The following is a 9,332-nucleotide window of genomic DNA, read 5'->3' on the forward strand; positions in this document are numbered from 1 at the left end:
TTATATTTCTCCTCAAGTTCACGAATCTTTTGCTGATCTTTAGCCAGCTCGTCTTCCAGTTGTTTCTTACGTTCTTCTTCTCTCTTCAATTGCCGCTTTAATTTGTCCATTTGCTTCTTCGATGTATTTAACGAGGCTTCTAATTCCAAAACTTTCTTTGCAGAGTCGCCCGCTATTTGCTTTATCATATCTATATCCATCATTCGTTTCTCATAATGTATCGCTATATTTTTCATTAATTCAATTTCTTTCTTGTGTGTCCTTTCCTCATCCTTGTACATAGATGCATTTTCTGCCTGTGCTAATTGTGTTCTCGTGTTGTAATATTCCTCCTCCAGTTTACTACGTTTACGTTGGAACCTCTGCTTCGCGCTACTGCGCGTATCGGAATTTTTTATCATATCTGCAATAAAACGTTGCTTAATCTTAATTGTCGTCTGCAATTCTTCGATACGTTTATGCGCTCCATCCAAATTTGATTGAATTTTCTTCACTTGCGTTTGTTTCGCCTCGTTATTTAGCGTTAGAGCTTTCAATTCCTTGATAGGTTCAGATATTTCCGTGTTCTTGAGAACTTCGAACAATAAATCGGGTGAATTGCCATTTTGTATCGCAACGAAATTGTCGTTAATGATATTATCATTAATGCTTATTTCTGATTCGCGATTATCCAATATATACGGATTGATATATTCCGGGATGCGATTTTCAAGGATTTGATTTTGGCAAGATTTTCGGCTGTCATTAAAAGCTAATACTTCATTACACATATCGGAACCAGGCAGCATTGAGTTTCTCCTGGAATTTGGATTTCTTGTCGGTGCAGGACGAGACACCGGTACATAATTATTATTTACGGATCTCGTCACCGGAGATATAATCTCAACGTTTGCTTCTCTGAAATCATCCTTTATAGAATCGACAATTTCATCCGTCTCTATTTTAAACTTGCTCATGCACTCGTCCAGCTTCTCTAGAAAATCTGGATTTTCTGAACTCACATCGCTTTGATCGTCGTCCTCCTCCTCGTCCTCCTCGTCCTCTTCATCATCATCATCATCAACTTCGGATAGCTCGCTCTCAGAACTGGAGGTGCAATTTGGATTGAGCTTCGTTTGATTCCCAGATTCGTCCGTTTTCTCATCGGTCTCGGTTACTTCCTCTATGCGTTCTAACGATCTTCTAGCGTTCTCCGCGCATCCCTGTAAACTGGTGGTCTCGTCGCTGGCTATACATTCCTCGTATTCCTGCTTCATGCACAGCCATTGCTCAATTTGATCCTGATCGGTATGTGGTAAGACATTACTTGTCATAAGCTTCGTAAACAGACCTTCTGCATTAGAGACGAGCTTAGACCACTGAGACGCCGCAAACTCCAATCTAAATAAATCCGCGCTGGAGCTACGTTCGCCGGAAGTGGCAGGTGTCATTGGGTCGTGCGCCTCCTCGCCAGCCTGCTCGGTTTCCTCCTCGGTCAGCTGATGACGCTCGTGATCGTGAACCTGGTAGGATGGCATCATATCAATGTACGGCACGCAGCATCGATGATCCAGTATAGGCTGATGTTGAATCCATGGACTATAATGCATCATTTTACTCCCCTCACGTAATTTCGTCTAACGAGGCGCTCGTCTGCTCGAATACGAGCCAGTCTGCACCTATAAAATGTCATTTCCATCCTGTTATCTGTCTCATTGATTAAGGCAAAACCGTCGCGACGTATGAAAGCTATCCTCCTGTTAATCTCATACTCGAGCGAAATATTAAGGGCTGGTTGTTCCAGCCTGTTGGTAAACTACCTAATAGTTAAATCATATGTATGTCTTTGTTTATCCTTTACATTGGACAAAGATAGACATGTGATTTAACTATCAGGTAGCTTACCAATAGGTTAGAACAACCAGCCCTAAAAGGGCCGATTGTTTCAACCTCTTGGTAAACTACCTAATAGTTAAATCATATATATGTCTTTGTTTATCCTTTACATTGGACAAAGATAGACACATGATTTAACTATTAGTTAGCTTACCAACAGGTTGGAACAACCAGCCCTAATAAATAATGTAAAAATGAGAAGCTTGTTGTTTTCAGCTAAACTTTTTGCACAATTCATCTTTTCTCTTTTTCTTTTCATGTTAGAGAGAAAAAAAAGGGAAAATATGAACTGTATAAGTTCAACTGAAAAGAACAGGCCTAGAATCTCCGCGAAAGTGCCAGTGTCTAGATACTCACGAGTGAAGTTCCTAACCTATCGGGATTTCCCATGTCTCAGAACCATGCCTCGAAATTCCTTGTCTCGCGAAAGGGTCGCGACGCATATTACGTTCAGTTACGTTTCGCGATTTCGTGAATAGAGACACAGTTTAGCGATCGTGAGATTCCCTCGTCATGAGTCTGCGAGTTTTTTTTCTCGGCAGGCTCGACTGGAATCGATGTCAGCTAACGTTGAGAGTAGAGCCAGGAACAGACGGGGCTGCATATACGTTAAATTCGTTCTTTGCAGCTACATTTCTCCGCAGTTGAATCCTCTGCACTGTAAACGAAATATACGAATCCGTCCGCTGGCGCCTTTACGCGAACGAAATGCGAACGTTGAACTACATCGCCATGTCCACAAATATTTACAAGAGGTAGGGTAACGTGGTACCATGTTTTTGGTTATGTTCGCACAGCGACTGGAAATGTAGTTTTCTATAAGAAATTCTACCAAAAATTAAAGAAAATATATGCTTGTGGAACACTTAAGTTGTTTCGAAATATTTAACGTTCAGAAAGTTATTGTTTACAAGCATTTACATCTTCTAAGAAAACGATTTACATTCGACGGCTCAAATCGATTTTGATATTGTTCAATTTATTATTTTTATCAATGTAGATTAATTTTAATCTCGGTTCAATTTACCTTCTATTTTTTGACATTAAAGTTAATTTACATTGGTAGAAATGGAATTAGAAAAGAATAAAAAGCAAAAGCTATAGAGATTTAAAATGTTTAAATTAATCTACATATTGGTAGAAATGGACATTAGCGGCTGCGGATTCTGAAAGAAGGAAAATGCATCAAGCGAGTCTCACCGCAACTTTTAGATGGCGCACAGTTTCTCGTTGCTATGCACGTCGCTCTCGTTGCTAAGGTAAACTTGACAGGTGTTTATATCAGGAACGTGACAGCTTTGACAGCTCGCCTCGAATGTTACTTTCCGCGATAAAGCACGGTAATACTTGTTTTCTTGCAATGTAAAATGAAATTTGTCATGAAAATGTGCCTCTTGATTCCTAACTTTTGCCCGTAAACCACCCACGTTTGGCTATGTAAGAAAATTTTATCCCGTCAAGCTCACACACAGTGCTCTGTCATAAATTAAATACTTTGATTTTAGAGCTTTACGTCAGTTCTGCGAAAGATCTCCAGGGAGGCTGACATAAACCAGCAATGTTCGTTTATCTGAGCAAGAAGATCTCCATACCGAACAACTATCGATTAAACTGCATAGCATGGAATCAGAAGGACGGGTATATTGCAGTGGGAGGAGAGGATGGTCTTTTGAAGGTGTTACGAGTAGACTCCAATGTCAGCGGATCGCACAGCGGCGGAAAGTCCCGAGGCTTGGCTGCGGCGAGCAATCTGAGCATGAATCAGCCTCTGGAGGGTCACAACGGACACGTTCAAGTAGTGACGTGGAACGAGGAGCATCAGAAGCTGACCTCGAGCGATCAGAACGGAGTTATTATCGTTTGGATGCTGTACAAGGGCTCGTGGTACGAAGAAATGATAAACAATCGCAACAAGTCTGTGGTGAGAGGCATGGCGTGGAGCTGCGACGGCCAGAAGATATGCATAGTCTACGAGGACGGAGCTGTGATCGTCGGATCTGTCGACGGCAACAGAATCTGGGGTAAGGAATTGAAAAACGTGTCTCTCTCTGCCGTACAGTGGTCTCCAGATGGAAAATTTCTTCTGTTCGGTTTGAAAAGTGGAGAGCTTCATCTCTACAACAATCAAGGCACATTCCTGATGAAACTAAACATCCCCTCGCTGAATACTTCCCTTCACCAAACTATAGTGGCCCTACAGTGGTACGATGGAAGAAACGGCTACGTCGCCATGGATTGTCCTACTCTAGCTATCTGTTATCGCAACGGTAGGATACTGTTGATGCGGGACACCAGCGACGACAATCCGGTCATGATGGAAACCGGGTTGACTGCCTCGTGGTGCGACTGGAATAGTTGCGGCTCGGTCTTGGCGGTGACGGGCATGATGCCGTTGCTCACTAACGGGGAAACGAAGGACATGAACGTTATACAGTTTTACACGCCATTCGGCGAGCACATGAGGACCCTGAAGATACCCGGACGGGAGGTAACGTGTTGTACCTGGGAGAAAGGGTCCCTCCGGGTCGCCCTGTCCGTCGACTCTCACATATACTTTGCGAACATCCGTCTGGACTACAAATGGACGTACTTCAGCAACACGGTCGTCTTCACAAACGAGAAGGTTGGCAAGGACGGTACCTGCGTGACGTTCTGGAACACGAGTAGCAACACATGTTGCACCAAGTACGTGAGATCTTTGATATCGATAGCCTCGTGCGGGGAGCACTGCGTGCTCTCCGTGAGGAACGATCCCGCTCAGGTCACCGAGCAGTTCGCCCTCCTCGTTTGCAACACCATCGCCACGCCGATAGACTCCAAGTTCCTGGATCTGGAGCCGTTGTACCTCACCATAACCGCCAACATGGTCGTGGCTGCGTCGAAGAACAATTTCCTAGTGTGGAACTTCCGCGCGCCACGCAACTCGACGCTGCACCCGAGCAGGATGCGCAAGTACAAGATCTATCACGTGGACGAGACGCCGACCGGCGTGACCGAAGTTATCCAGGACTTGGATAAGGACGGCTCGTTCGAAACCCCCATTAGCACGAAGGCCACCATGGATCCGATCTGCTGCGTCTACGCCACCGACAAGGTTCTCTTGGTCGGTCGGGACTCGGGGATGATTCAGCGGTACTCTCTGCCACAGATAACGCTCGTCAACCGATACAATACCGCGTGCAGACTACATAGACTCGCTATTAACTGCGACTCCACGCGCGTTTCTATCCTGGACGCCAACGGTATTCTCACTATGCTGGATCTGGATTCGCAAAAGGCGCCCGATTCGCGAGACACGGACACGAGCGAGGATATAACCAAGTTTGAGAGGAAGGATGTGTGGGCCATGTGCTGGGCACGGGATAATCCCTCACTCCTGGCGATCATGGAGAAAACCAGGATGTACGTTCTGAGAGGACTAGACCCCGAGGAGCCTATAGCTTGCTCTGGATATATTTGCTCGTTTCAGGACTTGGAGATACGCTGCGTTCTGTTGGACGATCTGATGCTGATGTCCGACGACATGCGAAAGGACTTGATCGTGGACTTGGAAGTAAAATCTTTGAGAGACACAAGAGAGCTGCTGGCCAAGGTGGGTCTGAAGGAGACCAACAATTTCATCCAAGACAATCCGCATCCGCGTCTCTGGCGTTTATTGGCCGAGTCGGCGTTGACGAAGCTGGACTTGGAAACGGCGGAGAACGCTATGGTGCGCTGCACGGATTACCTGGGTATACAGTTTATCAAGCGTCTACAGAACGTGCACAACGATCAGCTGAAGAAGGCGGAGGTCGCGGCGTTCCTCGGCAATTACGACGAGGCCGAGAAACTTTATCTGGACATGGACAGGAGAGACCTGGCGGTCGCGCTACGCCAAAAGCTGGGCGACTACTTTCGGGTCGTGCAGCTGATGAAGATGGGCATTGGCGGCTCGGACAAGCAAATGGAGCACGCGTATAACAAGATCGGCGATCATTTCGCCGAGAGACAGAACTGGGAGAACGCGAAGGAGTATTACGAGAAAGGTAGAAACTTGGAGAGACTCATTCAGTGCTACTACAAACTGGAAGATTTTGTTCAGCTGGCGGCAACCGTGGATCAGCTGCCGGACAAGAGTCCGATTTTGAAGACTGTGGCGCGGATGCTGGCTTCGGTGGGAATGTGCCCGCAGGCGGTTGCGGCTTACATCAAATACGGAGACGTAAAGTTAGCCGTGGATACGTGCGTGCGTCTGAATCACTGGGACCAAGCCGTCGACTTAGCGAAGACTTACAAGATGGCACAAATCGGCGAATTGCTGAGCAAGTACGCCAATCATCTGTTATCGAACGGCAAGCGTCTACAGGCGATCGAATTGTACAAGAAGGCCAACTATAATCTGGAAGCGGCTAAATTGTTGCTTCGCCTCGCCGAGGAGCAAGCCAGGTCCAAGTCGCATCCCCTGCGCGTGAAGAAGATATATGTTCTCGCGGCCCTGCTGATCGAGGACCACATCAACAGCGTTCCGGCGATAAAAGGCGGCCGCAGTAACGTCGTCATGGGTCTTTCTGAAAGCAACGAAGATACCAGGATCATAGAAAACGCCTGGCGGGGCGCCGAGGCGTATCACTTCCTTTTGCTCGCGCATAGACAGTTATACGACGGCAGTTTTGATGCCGCGATGAAGACCGCCCTGCGACTGAGAGATTATGAGGATATCCTGGAAGTAGAGGACATCTATTGTCTGTTGGCGCTATCGAGCGCCGTTAATCACGCGTTCGCCACCTGCTCGAAGGCCTTCATAAAATTGGAAGGACTCGAGACGATCTCGGAGGCCAAGAAAGAGGAATATGAGGAACTGGCGGTGGACATCTTCACGAAGCACACCCCGAAGGACTCCCGCAACAACAAGGCGGAATGCGTCAACTGCGAGACTCTGGTGCCCGACTGGTGTATCACGTGCCCGAATTGCTCGACCAGATTCCCGGCTTGCATCGTCTCGGGCAAACCGCTCATGGACCTTAGCATCGCGTGGATCTGCACCGTTTGCCGACATCACGTCGCAACGGAACGCGACGTTGTTAACATAAACGCCTGCCCCTTGTGTCACAGCACCGTCACGTATATGTAGGCTAATTCGAATAATTTCGCAATCCGTCCATTTTTTTATTTGCCAATATTTTACACAGATAAACAGCGAGCTTTTGTATTTTGATAACTGTGATGCAATGAGAAGAAAACAATTGGGACATTTCGGTTTTATTCCGAAAAACGAAAAATCGACATTAAATCTATTACATTTGTTGGCCTCCATAATCGGTATACGAATCGAGTATCAATTAATTATGAAAGATAATTTAAAATGAGTTAAATAATTAACAGAGTGCCGTTATTTTCGTGTTTTAATATTGAATAATATTGGATTAATCCTGGAACAGGAATTATTGAGCTCAATTTTAAAAGTATTTTTAAAAGCATGTGAATTTTTCCTTTTGTGCGGGCTGATATATTTTTTAAAACTTCGGGTATAAATAGGATTTTCATCAGCTTTTAACGATGAATATTCGTTTTATTTTTTTACGCTTTATTTTTTCTGCATGTCGGTGATATCGTACTTGATATCGGATGCCAGATCGTATCAATCAGCAATAGGTTTTTATTGAAATAAAACAACACGCGGATCGATAGAAAACTCGGTACACCGTTTTACGTTAAAGCGAGTATCTCCCGACTCAGTGGCAAAATGCAATCTAACGAGAATCTAATTTCAACGGTTTGCCATTGCATATGCATTACCGACATTGTGGCTGTGCGCACCTGCTATTCCGTCCGGAACGTAATGAGCCTTTAACGAGTGCGATCTCGTATTAGTTTTGTCGTGCTTTCAAAGTTTATGCAAGTGCGAATACCATTGTCGCGTATAGTTTTGATATCGCAATTATGCAGCCAGCGGTTTTTATTGTAGACTTGATAATTGAATAACGCAGTTCTGCAATGCGGAACCAACTCCAAAACCTCTTATTCTGTTATAAGAGCAGAATTTCGCGTAACAAAAGTAAAATTCTGCACCAACGTTATCTCAAATATAATGAACTATAATTCTCATCAATAACAATTTCATTGCGTTTTTAGAAAATTTTCTACCCACAATATAGAACAAAAATCAATATAATCAGAACTAAAACACACGGAAATGGCGCTTGATTCCTTATTGCATAACTGCATTCAATTGATATCTCGTTAGCGAGATCATATCGTTTTTGTATGCTGTTATCTCTTCTTGTTAACAATGATAATCAATTATTAATTATAAATTGATATAAAAATAATGATAAATTATATATTTATATAGAGATAAACAAAGAGATGTAATTATTATGACGCAGATATTCGATATCGAAGTAGAAACTCGTTGATCTCTGATTTCTTGCAAATGTATTGTAGAAATAGCGAATATATGATTGTTTACGTAATTTGATATATTCTAATTTGATAAAAATATAATATAATTTGATAACAATCTTATACAACAAGATAAACGATTTCTTTCGTCTTTTAATATTTCGTGATGGAATTTTTATTTAAGTCTTGCTCCTAAACCGTCCACTATAAATTAGTTTGATCTATACTTATATTTTACTTGCAGATATATCTGAATAGTATTAAGCTATTGTTAAGAAAGAAAAGGGAGAGAAAAGGAGAGAGAGAGAGAGAGAGAGAGAGAGAGAGAGAAGAGACGAGAGAAAAGGGGAAAGAAATAAAGAGGCAGCTACAGAGCAAGAATGCTTTTTCGTATATATATTTACAGGTACATCTCTTCATAATTATAATAAATTTTTATTATAGAATATGGAATAGTTACGTAAAAAAAAGTATATAATAAAACTTTAAAAATAAAAACTCTGAAAATATTAAAATATTAAATATTTTCCCTCCGCTATATTAATCCTACATTATTCGTGGTTTTTTTCAACGTAATTACTCGCGTGGGGTGTATTTTACACGCAACATTATCAGGGTAAAAGAAATCGCATTTTCCCCGCGATTGTGTTCGTATCCCGCGTGCGTGAAGTGCGCTACGGTTCCGCCATATTGAAGCATGTAGCAATTGAAGTAGTTGGACTGGAAAGAAGCTTGGCAAGGGCATGAAGGAGCGGAACTTTCGTCTCGGTAAGAAAAGATCGCGTTCGATTCATAGAGATATAAGAATAGAGTGCGTGGAAGCTGTGCATTTAGCGCTTAACGTGCAGGATACGAATGAGCGCGATACTTGGAGATTCTCTTCAGTAATCTGAAGAGAATAAAGCTGTGACGTTGGACCAACAGCTAAAAGAGCATCAGACACGTTTGATCTTGGAAAGATTATACGTTACGGAAGATAAAGAAACACTGAAGCTTCAATTGCAAAAGGAGCTAGAAGCACTAAAATCTAAGCAGCAAAACTTAATTGAAGAAAATAAGAAGCTTATAGCCTAAAA

At 43.4% G+C, this 9,332-nt stretch overlaps 2 protein-coding genes across 5 annotated transcripts in view; one reads left to right on the top strand and one right to left on the bottom strand.

Moving 5' to 3' along the window:
* Positions 1-2,555, bottom strand: part of LOC112453027 (kinesin-like protein costa) — a 3,563-nt gene extending 1,008 nt beyond the window's left edge. The window contains exons 1-2 of one of the 2 annotated variants that reach the window (XM_025013569.1): positions 2,233-2,555; positions 38-1,658 (exon numbers count right to left, since the gene is read on the bottom strand). In XM_025013569.1, the coding sequence (XP_024869337.1) occupies positions 38-1,592 (1,555 nt within the window). In that variant the 5' untranslated portion in view covers positions 1,593-1,658; positions 2,233-2,555. Of the gene's footprint in view, positions 1,659-2,232 lie in introns of both variants that reach the window. The other variant, XM_025013567.1, reaches the window with a different exon arrangement.
* Positions 2,556-2,565: 10 nt separating this feature from the next.
* On the top strand, positions 2,566-8,585 carry LOC112453028 (WD repeat-containing protein 35). 3 transcript variants are annotated; one of them, XM_025013571.1, is made up of 3 exons: positions 2,566-2,630; positions 3,017-3,134; positions 3,381-8,585. In XM_025013571.1, exon 3 carries the CDS (start codon positions 3,434-3,436, stop codon positions 6,983-6,985), a length of 3,552 nt encoding a protein of 1,183 aa, XP_024869339.1. In that variant the 5' UTR covers positions 2,566-2,630; positions 3,017-3,134; positions 3,381-3,433; the 3' UTR covers positions 6,986-8,585. The 3 variants fall into 3 exon arrangements, with proteins under 3 accessions (XP_024869339.1, XP_024869338.1, XP_024869340.1); XM_025013570.1 differs by lacking the exon at positions 2,566-2,630 and having other exon boundaries at positions 3,123-3,215; XM_025013572.1 differs by lacking the exons at positions 2,566-2,630; positions 3,017-3,134 and adding an exon at positions 3,230-3,312.
* The last annotated feature ends 747 nt before the right edge of the window (positions 8,586-9,332 follow it).

This window comes from Temnothorax curvispinosus, unplaced genomic scaffold, assembly GCF_003070985.1.
Source record: "Temnothorax curvispinosus isolate PA1 unplaced genomic scaffold, ASM307098v1 QBEX01003939.1, whole genome shotgun sequence".
In the NCBI taxonomy this organism is placed as follows: Eukaryota; Metazoa; Arthropoda; class Insecta; order Hymenoptera; family Formicidae; genus Temnothorax; species Temnothorax curvispinosus.